The 14,111-nt window shown below is 41.7% G+C and overlaps 1 protein-coding gene across 1 annotated transcript; it reads right to left on the bottom strand.

The window, feature by feature from the left end:
- Positions 1 to 439: 439 nt before the first annotated feature.
- Positions 440 to 12,330, bottom strand: DNAAF4 (dynein axonemal assembly factor 4). Its single transcript, XM_028706897.2, has 9 exons — positions 12,136 to 12,330; positions 10,478 to 10,625; positions 8,240 to 8,373; positions 7,171 to 7,399; positions 6,277 to 6,422; positions 5,032 to 5,141; positions 4,589 to 4,742; positions 2,903 to 3,008; positions 440 to 795 (listed from the first exon to the last, which is right to left on the bottom strand). Exons 1-9 carry the CDS (start codon positions 12,256 to 12,258, stop codon positions 695 to 697), a joined length of 1,251 nt encoding a protein of 416 aa, XP_028562730.2. The 5' UTR covers positions 12,259 to 12,330; the 3' UTR covers positions 440 to 694.
- Positions 12,331 to 14,111: the final 1,781 nt, after the last annotated feature.

Here is a 14,111-nt window from a genome sequence, read left to right as displayed (position 1 = left end):
AATGTTCTTAAACCTTCAGTTAAGCCATCTTCTGCATGGCAATAAAGAAAGCCAAAGACGAAAAGGAGGGTCATGGAATCCCCTGGAGAACTGACACAACAGAAACATTCTTATAAGCCTACAGTTTTCTGATTAAATCTTTCAATAATGTTGGGTTATGGATTTTTACAGAGGAACAAACAGGCTTTGATTTCAGTATATCTTACATATTGCACATTAGAATTTGATTTTTAGAAATAAATAGAAGTGGCATGTATTTTTGGTGAGGTTTTCTTCAAGGGAGTATTTGTACCTTATCACTGAAAAGCTATGTAGACTAGTGGCTATTAATTCTATCACCTTATGTATTGTGACATCATATTTCATAAATTATGCAATATGATCTAACACTACAAGTCATTTTTCCCAAATTTAAAAACAAATCCAAACTTAGGCAAAGTTAGGCTTTTCTATTTGTTTATTGTGCAAGATAAGAAAAAATGTGTTCTAAGTTTAAGAAAGCATTTTATATTATATTCTTATAATGGCCCTCAAATGTTGCCTTATTTGTTAACTACTATACCTGAGCTAAAGAAGAGGAATATTCAACTACTTATTTAATACACCAACAAAATATCTTCCAAGGATAAGTATCAACATTACTAGCATGGACATGATAGCTGATCACCAAATTTTCATTATCCACCTCCACAAATCATTCATTTCCTTGAATTATGCGTCGAATCTTCTCAGCATCATCTTCTACATTTTTGTTTGTGGGCTCGATCTTGAGAGCAGCAATATAATCTTGGAGACCTAGGGTTAATTTAGCATGCATTTTAATCATACAATGGCAGCAACATACTATAAAGTAGAATTAGAAGAAGCATCTACTTTTGTGCATATTGACTTACAAGTAAGTCCTGTGTTCAAAGGGGTTTAATCACAGGTAAGTACTGTATGTATAGGATTGCACTGGGGGTGAAGAACCTATGGCCCTCCAGATGCTGCTGGACAGCCCACTATCCTTGACCACTGGCCATGCTAGCGGGGCTGCTAGGAAATGGGAGTTCAACAACATCTGGAGTTCCCTATCCCTGGATTATAGCATTGGGCTGCAATCCAAAGCCCCTTTCTGCCTGTAGGATCCCTGACAAAAGCCCCAAAATGGAGGTATGGGAAAGGGCTGAGTTGGTGGCCTGAGATCCACTGGTTCCACCATTTGTACCACCCCCTCTACCATCTGGATAATATGAGGAATGGGGATGCAGCCTGGCTCTACCACTTCATTACACCCTGCTGCTGCCTGGCCAGGAGTTAGATTGTCTTGCTGACCAATACAGAATGTGCTTCTTAGTCCTATAATATGGCCTAGCCAGGACATTTTCAAAGGCCATTGGGAGTACCCTACTTTATTGTTGCTGTTCTACACTTCCTTTAGCATAAAGTCTTTATACCAGCAAGACCTGGGAAACAGACGGACAGATTTTCCTTTAATAAACAATGGTATTTACAGGCAAGGAAATCTCTAAAGCAGAATACAAGCAATGCCTGCTCTTCAGGTTTGACTCGGAACCCAAAGGCTCCCCGCAGCCACCCATAAATAAAACCAGTACTTTGCAGAACTGCAAGTTAGATTTTTAGATATTGACAACAGGAACACGACTGTGCTGAGTCACTGATAAAACTATAGTTATGTGTACAGTGGTACCTCGCAAGACGTAAAACTCGCAAGACGAAAGGGTTTTTTGTTTTTTGAGCTGCTTCGCAAGACGATTTTCCCTATGGGCTTGCTTCGCAAGACGGAAACGTCTTGCAAATTTGTTTCCTTTTTCTTAACACCGTTAATACAGTTGCGACTTGACTTCGAGGAGCAACTCATAGCACGCGGTGTGGTAGCCTTTTTTGAGGTTTTTGAAGACTTTGGTGATTTTTGAAAGTTTTCCAAAACTTTTCCGACACCGTGCTTCGCAAGAGGGAAAAAATTGCAAGACGACAAAATTCGCGGAACGAATTAATTTCGTCTTGCGAGGCACCGCTGTAGTTGGCTGAGAAGCTGTGCATTTCTTTTTTCTCAAAAGCACCTGCATGGAGTGAATAAACAGGGAAATGTGTGTTTTGGTGCCTTGTCTTTTGAGTTACTTTGTGCTACATTGGAGGGGAGAAGTGGGACATAATGGCTGCTCACCTTCCAATTCCCAGAAATTTAGGGAGAAGTATTACATAATTTTCTTTGGGGAAATGTACTGGACAAGGAAAATACAGCTAAAGGCAAAACATACCAATTATTTTACTACAGAAATCTAGAGGTGCTAGAAATGATGAAAGCAGATTGAAGTAAGGAAGCATTTTGTCAAGCTCCAAATTAGATGAACAGTAAAGCTAAAGGAAACAAGGTAGCAAACAAATATATTTACAAAGAGAGAAACTACTTGGAAAAGGAAAGAAAGATACAGAAGACTTTTCTGTTCACTTTTACATTGGGTAAAGAAAGCTAGTTTAGAAAATAAAGTGTTCCAATGCAACACACTGTCCAATATACTTACCGGTAAATATTTCATCTAACAGGAATAGCACTTGTAGAAAAAACCACTTTTGTGGTTTTGTTTCTATTGGTTGCGGGTAACAGTGTGTTAACAGACTGTGGATGATGCAAATAATTCAAAGTGGACCTACTGAAATAATCAATGGGCAGAAGTTCATTAAGTCCGTTGATGTTATTAGGTCTATTTTGAGTCGGGCGAATGCCTTGTATTGCATCATCCCATCTCCATAAATAAAACAAAACTAAAATTTTAAAAGATTTAACTTTCTGGATGAACAAGCAAAATAAAAAGTACAGATTAACAAAGTCTTGTTCATATCATACAATAAATCCCAACAAATGCAGGAATGTTATCTTCAGCATGTATCTTTCCTTTACCTTCAGCATACAATTCCAGTCCACAGAATGCTGCCCCACGCCTCACATGAGCTTTCACTCTAGCATTAGCATTGTCAGGAACAGGAGGAGTCAGTAATTCCAGGGCCTTGAAAAATAAAACACACAAGCTTGGAAGTCAGCTTAGCTGTCCCTTGAAGACAGTGTATGACTCACACATGCATTTGCCGGCATTTGTTTTCAAATCTATCAGGTTCCTTGCCTTCATTTGCAGAGACACAAACATGTCAAGTACCTCTCTGCAGGACCACCCTGGAGCACAAACAAAACAAGCTGAGCCTTGGCTGAGGTGTCTGAAGTCTTAGTGGGTATCTGCATTTTTTATTTTTTAAAATCAGTATCACAATTAGGGGCCCTAAGCTATAGCTTGTTTAGCTTTTATGTAAATCCAGCACTGGCAGCAGCTACAACATATTGCTACCTGGTGCACAAATGGGCACAGAGACCGCAGCTCTCTTGCTTTAACTGCCCAACTATTTTACTGTATATTTTCACTATAGAAAAGGAAGCTGCTTTATACTGAGTCAGACCATTGGTCTATCTAGCTCAGCATTATTGACACTGACTGGAAGCAGCTCTCCAGAGCTCTCAGAGTTTCAGGCAGGAGTCTCTTTCAGCCCTACCTGGAGATGCCACCAAGAACTGAACATGGGGCCTATTCTTCTTCACCATCATCATCATTCATATGCCACCTTTTCTCCAAGGAACTCAATGTAGTTTACATGGTTCTCCTCCTCATTTAAGCCCCACAACAACCCTGTGAAGTAGATTGGGCTGAGAGGCAGTGACTGGTCCAAGGCCATCCAGTAAGGGTCATGGCCAAGTGAGGATTCACCCCCTGGTCCAATACTCTAACCACATCATGATGGTTCTCATGTTGGTTTTGCATGCAAGGCAGATGCTCCACTACTGAGCTACAGCCATTTATATGTTGACATTTTTACTGAGATTATTTTACTATGTATTTTAATAATGGTGTATTTTTCATTTTACTGCATTTTAACAATCAATTGTGCAATATGTTTTCATATTTTGTAAACCACTTAGAAGCAATGTAGCCTTTAAGAGGCATATAAATTAGCAGATTATAATAATAGAAGAGGGCAGTAAGTAGACTGGTAAGGAAACTACTGCAGGCTGCAGGCAAGGACAGTATCAGACCCTTGCTTAAAGTAGCAAAACCAGTCTTATCAGTTGACAGCTGCATAGTGCACATACACCCTTATGAGTGACACACACAAAGAAGGGGGGGAGGGAGAGCACGAACTTGCCCTTGAACCCAACCGTTTTGTAGTCCTAACACAGCAGCATCAGCCAATTTTATTATATATATTTTATATCCTGTTTTATAGCCCCAAGAGGCTCTCAAGTCAGCTTACAAATATTCTCATGAAACAAACAAACAAAAATCTATGGCAGACAGCAAATTCTAATAATGTTCCAGCTAACCTAGATGATGGCACAACAGATTTTTACAGAATTTCATTTTGTTGAGTTTCAATTTTGGGAAATGTTGATATTTGATGAAATTATAATTACTCGGTGTTAAACAATACTGTAACAGTATTGCACAGAATACTGTAAGGCTTGTATAGTCACAGTAGGGTGACAAATGAATGTGATACAGAGTTTTGCTACAGACCTGAAAGCTTTGATAAATGCAAATACCTTTGAGGAATCTTCAATCGCCTTGTGTAGATTTCTCAGCTTAAGGTGGCAGGCAGCTCGATTCAAGTACAATGTTGGAATCTTATTACTGATACGAATTGCCAAATTATAGGCATTGACAGCAGCAAGGTAATTTCCCGTTGCAAACATTTTACTAAAAAGATAAGAGTATACAGAAGAGTCTGGTTATTAAATTTCCAAAAGGACTAAGGGTTGTATCCAACTAAATTTTACTTCTAGGACTCCCACCGGGATTCATAATTGTTGCCATTCTGGCAGAGCTTGAGAAGAATCGCAAAAGCCTGCACTGAACCACAAACACACATACACTGCCCATCCAACTTGTTGCTACTTCATTCCCTTTCCCCCATAAACAGCAAACCATTATTACATGTGAGATAAAAGTGATTTTACACATCCTTTGAAGCAACATCCAAACGCACTTTCCTTTGTCTTTCAACCAATCTGGATTCTTCTCCTCTTCTTTTAAATCTTCTAGCTCAGCAATGTCTGAATTTATGATCCTGCGAGCCTCTGCTTGCTTACATAGCCACTGTGAATAAAAGATACGTGCAGGGCTTTGTGCCTAAAACAGTACAAGTATATTCAATTGCCCTATTTAGCAAATGCAAGTGAATATGCCAGTGTATGGCAACAATGCAGAACACCAAGTGTATTGGCATTTGACTTCCAAAGGGTTCCAGATTTAGAATGCCAGAAGAGCCCAAATTGATCAGGTCAAGGTGGGTCCACCTAGCTCAACATCCTGCTTCTTCCCACAGTGGCAGACCAAGTAGTTCTGGGGAGCCGACAGGCAGGGCCTGGAACCAACCCTCTCCCTTGTCATTTGCTTTCCCCTTCAGCAACCAATTTATGGAGGAAGGGTGCCTCTGCGCATGGAAAGTTGCACTGAGTTATTATGGTCAATGGCTGTTGATAACTTTCAGTTAACTCAGGCTTGTTTGCTTGTGTCTTTTGTGATAGAAAATCAGTACCTCCAGAGAAGCATTGCGTACAGTTTCTCTGCAGTGTATTACCTTTGCTCTAGTTTGTGGTAAGGGTCATTGTCATAATCCCTTTTGGTGGACAGGCACTGCTTACTTTTACAAGTCATAGCAGTACATGCACACATTCATAAAGGAAACCACATTCCACAAGAAAACACTCTCCTTTCCCTTTGTTTACAGCCTGCTTCCACTGTCCTCTGAATTAATAGCACACAGGCCTTTCCAAACCATCAGTTTACAACATCATAAGTGCACAGTTAATTCTCAATGGCTGAAGTCTTCCCTCAATTTGCCGTGTGTGTTGTGGGGCTATTTCATTGCCAACATTTCACTGACAGGAGAACATGCTTTCCTGCCTGCAGCTAGCCCAAACATTGCAATTTCAATTGCTGTGAGGAACATGACTGAAGAAGTGTCACTGGCCCCTACTGGACAGTATCTATGACATCATTAGCAATCAGTAGGACAAATCCTCTCCCTCCATTTAAAGTCCACATCACTTTATGACCTTTTCAAAGTACCTTTATTTTTCGCTTTCTACGTGTGGGATTGTCTATCCAGATTCTTTTTTCTAAAGTGGTTAAAATAATGCCAGAGGCCTGCCCACCCCCACGCCCCACTGTACAACTGCAGCTCCTCAGCATGCCTTGAAGCCACAGCAGAGCAGCTGGGTCTCCCTACCTCCTCCTCTTCTGGAATCCTGGATTCTCTGAGAGCTGTAGGAAAGACGCGAGGGGTGAATTTTATTTCAATGCTACTGGCAGATCGCGGAGCAGGAATAGATTCTTCCTTCAGCTTCTCTGAAAACATATTTCCAGAAATTGTATCTGCAATAATCAGGATACATAATGAATTAATTTTTCAATGTGTCAGTTCACAGCAACCAGGGAGGGAAAAGAAGAGTCTTGGGCACAGATCTAAATAGGTTTCCTCTTTCTAACCTTTATTTGGCAGGCGTTGGCAGGATGATACAAGTACAGATTATTTAAAACTAACAGGGCTGAAGCTGCATGTAAAAGGTCTCTTTATTTGTATCACCATTGCTGATAAACATTTGGCATTTGCTATGAGCATCCAATATCCTGGGAGTAGTGCCTGGTGGGATCCTGAAGGCCCAAAGAAGCACACCAGCACATATGCATCTGATGGTGCAAGCCACTGAGAAGGAAGAAAAAGACCTCAGGGGAAACACTAACAGGCAAGCTAAGTCTCAGGATGAGAACACTTTTAGATAATTTATCTCAAAGGTTAAATCACTTTTTTTAAAAAAGCCAAAAAGAGCTTATATAAAATATAAACAACAAATAATCATGGAGAACATATAAAACCAATTACAGATAACCTATTGTGTACTGTCAATACTGTAAAGTCCTAGGACCATCAGGAGATGCCACAAAGGGGGAAAGTACTGTGCAGACACTTTAGCAAGGAATAAAAGCAGCTGAAATAAAAAATGGAGCAATAATGCTGAGCCCGGATACTAGGGTGAAGACAGATTAGAAATGGTTTCACAAGCCAAAAGTAGCGGAAGGTTAAAATGTTTAGTTTGTTTTGAACACAGCAAGAACATTTTACCTCCTGTAGTTGTACTTGACTTAGATGTTCCTCTACTTGAAGAGTTCACTTTCCTTTTTTTCTCTTGCTTGCTTTCCACTGCGGTTTTTCTGTGTTCCTGATGTGGCTGACAAAAATGAATTTTCTTTTGTTTCTCGTTCTGCTCTTTCCATTTCTCAATCTCCTCAGTGGCTTTTTTCCGCTCCTTTTCTTTCAGCTCTTCTATCCTTTTTCTTTCCGCATCTTCTAGCTGATTGAATTGCAGAACCGTCAAACTCTGCACTACAACTATTTTTAAGCTGCAAAGTCTTTCATGACTTATCTCTTATATTCAACACAGTAACTCTTATGAAGGAGGGGATGGAGGATATAGCACATTACTTTTGCTGGATACCCAGCAAAGGTAAAACACACTGCTGCCCATATATATAAAAAAGAAGGATGACTTGTTCCACACATGGCAAGAATGTGATATGCCAAATTCAATGCATTTTTCAAAACATTTTTAAAGAAAGCATTTTCACAGTGTTTTTAATATGTGTGTAGCTTCCACCCATGTTAACTTTGAGGCTGCAATGCAAACTGTAGCATCTGAAGAAACAGTAGATATAATATTGTCAGTAGGTATAATATTATAATATAATAAGGGACGCGGGTGGCGCTGTGGGTTAAACCACAGAGCCTAGGACTTGCTGATCAGAAGGTCGCGGTTCGAATCCCCACAACGGGTGAACTCCCGTTGCTCGGTCCCTGCTCCTGCCAACCTAGCAGTTCGAAAGCACGTCAAAGTGCAAGTAGATAAATAGGTACCGCTCCGGTGGGAAGGTAAACGGCGTTTCAGTGCGCTGCTCTGGTTGGCCAGAAGCAGCTTAGTCCTGCTGGCCACACGACCCGGAAGCTGTACGCCGGCTCCCTCGGCCAATAAAGCTAGATGAGCGCCGCAACCCGAGTCGGCCATGACTGGACCTAATGATCAGGGGTCCCTTTACCTTTACCTTTATAATATTGTCAGTAGGTATAATATTGGTTATCCATTATTTGTAATCCTGTTTTCTGCTCGTAAGGATGACTCAGGCAGCACCTGATTTACCTTAATTGTGGCCTCCACAGCAAACTTGCTGCGCTCTCGTTTCTGAGCAGCTTTTGCTTCTGCTTCTGATTTTGCGTCCTCTTGTGCTTTGCGCACAGCATCCTCTCGGATTCTCTGCATTTCTCCCTTGTCCCCTGAAGAGAACCATTCCAATATCAATTAAAAGACCAATAGGTGTGATAGTACAATTGAGGTATGAGAAATGAGAGATTCTGAAACTGTGTCAGCTGCAGTGATATTGAGGCACTGTCTTCGTGGGGCAGTAAGGCAAGCCAAACACTGCCGATAGGGGAACTCCTTCCATCCCCTCATCCAACAGCAGGAAGGAAGGGGAAAAGAGACTTCCAGTGACAAAGCTGCAGCCAAGGAGTTGGGAACTGAATTGTTCTCCCTGGACAGTAGTGGCAAGAAGAGGACCTAAAGATCATGCCCCCTGAAGCAGTAAGCAATCCATGGGGAGGAGCCAAGGACTCCTTGCAGACTAAACCCTTCCAGGGACAAATTAATTGCTACTGACCAACCCCTCTTTGCCTTTGCAGCACTGCCTGGAGGGGTTATCACCGCAGCTTGACATTTTAGCTCACTCTTACTTCCCAATTTTATAATGCTGCTTCTGGCTTTTGGATCAAACTGTTTGGCCTCTCATCCACTGCCAAATTATGAAGATAACCAGTTTACACAGAGCAGTTTACCAATGTGATTAGTTTAGTTTCTGCCACCAGCAGCACACATAAACCATGGGTGGCAAGGTAAAACACAATGCTGCCCACATATTTTAAAAGAAGGGTGACTTGTTCCACATGTGGCAGGAATGTGATATGGCAAAGAAATATTGGATAAAAATAAAAAGTCATGTAAAAGGGACTGTGTGATATGAAAGACTAGAACCGGTGTTTCTTATATGGCAAGAGCAGCTAAAACTCTTTATGTTTAATTTTTTAAAATGATTGTTTTTTCTATGTTTTAACAGTTCTTGTATTTATCTGTAAGCTGCCTTGAGTCCAATCAATATGTGGGGAAGTGGAGACTGCTGACTGCATCATTTGTTAAAAAGATGAGTTGACAAAGGAAGGGGGCATGGGTGTAGCCAGGATTTTTTTGGGGGGGGGAGGTGCAGCCAAAGTTGTTGAGATTTTTTTAGGAAATCATAGGTAAAAATACCCTATAAACAGGACATTGCAGAGGACAAGCTTCTGCTGGGGGCGGGGGGGGTGTGCAGAACCTCAGATAATTGAGTTTAGTTCAGTTCAATTTATTGTGTTTAGCGAGCAGCCATTACACACATAATAATAATAATAACAAGAATACTGCTAATAATAGTGGTTTACATTTCTACTCCCCAACCTTTACAGGAAAAATAATTTCCCATTCCCCCTTTAAGTTTTATTACACAAATCTGTAAAGCCTTGGCAAGAAATGTGGATGTTCTAAAGGATATATACAGCTCTACATCAGACAACAACTTTCAATGCTTTTCAAAAATATTTGTGAATCTAGGGAGAGGGGCATCTGCCCCCCCGCCCCCCCTTAGCTACGCCCATGGAAAGGGGTTTGCCCTAATCACTAGACTAACACACTTTATTAAAATTAGGAAACAAAGACAAGACAACTTTAAAAAAAAAATTAAAGTATATTTACAGAAATATTGTAAAATTAATGAATGTTAGAAGGATGCTGGAATGAATTTACATGGTTTTAGCAGAAAGGTTATAAAGAATTAAGTAAAAATGGATTGTTAATGGGTCAAAGTGTAAAATTTAAGGTCAAACTGCGGTAAGATAAATTATAGAACAAAATCTGAGAAAGAGGGAAAGGACTTGCTGAAACAGCTACTTGAATTAGAATACAAAAAAGGGAGGTGTGAGGAAGTCGAGGAAATAAGCAAATGAAAGATAAAGATGTGAAAATATCGGATGTGTTTTTTCCCCTTTAAATGTTTTTGTTTTTAAATGTTTTCGTTTTTTCTTTCTTTTATTGTTCTGCTGTACTGTTTTTTTATTGTATTCTTTTTCATTTTTGAAGTATTGTAACTCTTCTATTGTTTGCTTTTTCTTTTCTTTTTTGTAATTGTTAAACTTTAATAAGTATCATTTTATAATAAGTATGGTGATGCATATATGTGGCAAAGAAAATTATAATATAATATAATATAATATAATATAATATAATATAATAATATAATATACTGCAGGAAGGTCAGCAAAGGTTTGTTTAAGACCAACCCAATGGAAAACTCACCATTTTCCATAATGAGGGATTCCCACATGGCCGCTTCTTTTTTATAGAGGGTGAAGAAAACTGAGCCATTCTCGATTTTGGCAGTACTGCGGACATCATCTATAGGAGCATAGAGAATGGCTTCAAATAGAAACGGAGGAGAATTTACCTAAGAAGAACATTTAGAAATCAACATGAATATGCTTGCATTTAAGAAACACACTTGGGCAGCACGCTGGGGGCACAAGTCAAAGCTTCACACCACCTTTAGCTCCTTGGAGGAAAGGTGGGATATAAATGCTATAAATGCAATAAACAAACAAACAAACAAACAAACAAACAAACAAATAATATGTATCCCAAAACATTTACACGTTATATTTGCCCGTGGTGCTGATAACGCCAAGGTTGCAGGTTTGATCCCCATATGGGATAGCTGCATACTCCTGTGTTATTGTTATTACTATTTATTGAATTTATATACCGCCCTGTACCCGGAGGTCTCAGGCGGTTCACAGAAAAGATCGACCTAAAAAACACAATATATGCAATCAAAATAAAGACAACAACCCAGTAACACCCCCACCCCACCCCCAGTGCTGCTCTTTCGATCCAGATTGAGGCATCCCTCTGTGGCTCCTTTAAAGAAAAGCACTTAAACAAGAAGGGGAGATCCGATCAGAATTCCAGTGTTGCAGAGGGCCGGACTAGATGACCCTCAGGGTCCCTTCCAACTTCACAATTCTATGATTCTACCTTAAAGAGCAGCAACACTAGCTTAAGGTTGCAAGACCTCCGTGGGCCTGATGAGGGCAAACCTCGCTGGGATTTACTTCTGAGTAGACACATACATTTAATGAGGGTGAAAGAGGAGAGCGCAAAATATGGTCTGAAGCTCAAAATCAAAAAAACAAAGGTCATGGCCACTGGGCCCATCACCTCCTGGCAAATAGAAGGGGAAGAAATGGAGGCAGTGAGAGATTTTACTTTCATGGGCTCATGATGGTGACAGCAGTCACGAAATTAAAAGACGCCTGCTTCTTGGGAGAAAAGCAATGACAAACCTAGACAGCGTCTTAAAAAGCAGAGACATCACCTTGCCAACAATGGTCCGTATAGTTAAAGCCATGGTTTTCCCAGTAGAGATGTATGGAAGTGAGAGCTGGACCATAAAGAAGGCTGATCGCTGAAGAATTGATGCTTTTGAATTATGGTGCTGGAGGAGACTCTTGAGAGTCCCATGGACTGCAAGAAGATCAAATGTATCCATTCTTAAGGAAATCAGCCCTGAGTGCTCACTGGAAGGTCAGATCCAGAAGCTGAGGCTCCAGTACTTTGGCCACCTCATGAGAAGAGAAGACTCCCTGGAGAAGACACTGATGTTGGGAAAGATGGAGGGCACAAGGAGAAGGGGACGACAGAGGACGAGATGGTTGGATAGTGTTTTCGAGGTTACCAGCATGAGTTTGACCAAACTGCGGGAAGTAGTGGAGGACAGAGGTGCCTGGCGTGCTCTGGTCTAGGGGGTCACGAAGAGTCGGACACAAATAAACGACTAAACAACAACAACAGACACATACAGGCGCCCCCTGCCCTGTCACTACAACAACAACTGTTTCTTTTCCTTTCCTGGCACCCCACTCCCAGGCCCTGCCTGCCCCCGCCGGGCTACCGCAGACCTTGAGGTATCGCTCGGCGCAGAAAATGCCGTCGCGGCGGAGCGGGGCGGCCCTCCAGGGGACGACCAGGTAGACGGCCTCGGCCGTTTGCTCCCAGCTGTAGTCGCGCACCCACACCGGCATGCTCCCGTTGCTAAGGGCCCCGTCCGTGGCGGCATCGCCGCTGCTAAGCAACGGTTTCCAGGAAGCTCTGAAGCACTTCCGGCGAACGGAGCCGGAGGATGGCGGGCGGTCGCGCGTGCGCGCTGCCTTCCCTCCTGGCGCTTCTCTAGCTGCCTGTTCTCAGCCTTCCACTTGCACACTGGCGAAGTGGATCTCAGTTGAGGACAGGAGAGCCACTGGGTGCAAGCTTTTTTTTTAATGGCGCACCGTTGGTTGTGGAGCAGGGCAGACCTCATGTGCCCTCGCGCAGGGCTGCTCCAGTGAGTTCACTCCCAAAATTGCACAGCGAAATTCGCCTGGGTGCTCCCTACAAAAACTCCAGTCTGCCAATATGCAGCCCCTGAAAAGGAGGCATTTATTTATTTTGCCGAACTGCGAAAACGTTCAAATATAGTTTGCTTTTTCCTTCGTTTCCCTCCCACCCAGAGAAAAGGCATCAGAGTATATAGACTGGCGGGGAGTAGCGAAATGTCATGATAAATGCAGGCCAGAGTATTGATTATTTGCATACATTTCAACTGGGAAAATACAGAAATAGAGGCCAGAGCAGGAGCAGCATTTTCCAAGTGCTGGGCAGTTAGAAAATCCTTTCCACCCAGACTTGTTATCAGCGAGATCAAAAGCTCACAGCACTGCTGAAAATCAAATATCTCCCTACTCCGACCATGAGACACCTGCCATTTGCAGTCCTGTAGGCAAAGTTAAATCACAGTGGCTTCAACCTCTGAAGTATAACTCCCGAAATAGATTGGTTGCTATAAATAAGAATGCCTGGGACAGGTTGATTGTAGCCAGGAGGAGCAGCTGTGCAGTTTATTTAAAGAGTTTACCTCCCATGCTTTAGGTAGAAGAGAAACAAAAACAAAACTCCCAGAACTAAAGTAGTTAAAAATGTTTTTGCAGAAACCTTCAGGGTTGCTACTTTCCCCCCTGACAACGCTCCTGAATGTTTTATTGCTAATAGGCCATATCCACACTTGGAAACACTTCCCCAGCTGAATGAGTCCAAATGTATGAATGAACAATACTAACGTATTGCCCTTGATTGACATTAATCATCATTCCATCTTGTGCCCTGTTGTCAATAATCCAGCAGCTGCTCATTTGGTTATTTGTTTTAGCTTCATTATTGTACTAATGCTATTTTTCCTTATATGGGTAAATCTTCCATCTCAATAAAAATGTTTTAAAAATGATCATGAATGCTACATCCACAGCCATAGTGACCACCTGCAGGCTTTTTAACCCTTGTAAGTTGCCCATTGAACTTTAGCTATATGGCAGCTCATGCCTTCCATTAAGACACAGAGAGCAGCCCAGGGCAAGGATGACTGCAGTTCCCATATCCAGCTGGACTCAACAGGCATTTCTGTATTTTAATCCCAGTGTTGATCGACCAGCAGTAACAGCCAACTCAAGGCCAACTCAACTTGTGACCTGGACCCTAAAGGCTTCCTCAGAAGTAACTCTCAATGTATGATGGGGCTTTCATTCAGGTTAATGTGCACAGGATTGCAGCCTTTGCTAGCAATGAAGATGGGTCAAGGCACTCTGGCAGAGATGTTGCTGCCTACAGGGTAAGCACAGTTCATACAGCTGCCACTCCAGCAAGCACCCACTACAGTCAGGTAAACATCAAATCTAGCAGTTTGTGAATTAAACAGGATCAAATCTTTTCTTCCTGATTCTTCAGATTCACAACAATGATCAATTAAGATGTGACAAAAGGTGGCATTACTGGGGGTATTGCAATGACTTCCTAATACAAGCAAGTATGTGATGCAGTGCTTCATGCACAAACAGAACACCTTCCA

Source organism: Podarcis muralis, chromosome 14 (assembly GCF_964188315.1).
Source record: "Podarcis muralis chromosome 14, rPodMur119.hap1.1, whole genome shotgun sequence".
In the NCBI taxonomy this organism is placed as follows: domain Eukaryota; kingdom Metazoa; phylum Chordata; class Lepidosauria; order Squamata; family Lacertidae; genus Podarcis; species Podarcis muralis.
Note: the sequence above shows the minus strand (reverse complement) of the source record. Positions and strands in the feature narration are given on the sequence as shown.

Excerpts from the sequence above, each read along its gene's own strand:
- DNAAF4 (XM_028706897.2), bottom strand. The coding sequence starts at position 12,258 with ATGCCGGTGTGGGTGCGCGACTACAGCTGGGAGCAAACGGCCGAGGCC. Across the intron at positions 8,374-10,477 it reads ATCCCTCATTATGGAAAATG|GGGACAAGGGAGAAATGCAG; the intron begins GTGAGTTTTCCA and ends GGTTCTCTTCAG. Across the intron at positions 796-2,902 it reads ACTGGAATTGTATGCTGAAG|GTCTCCAAGATTATATTGCT; the intron begins GTAAAGGAAAGA and ends AATTAACCCTAG.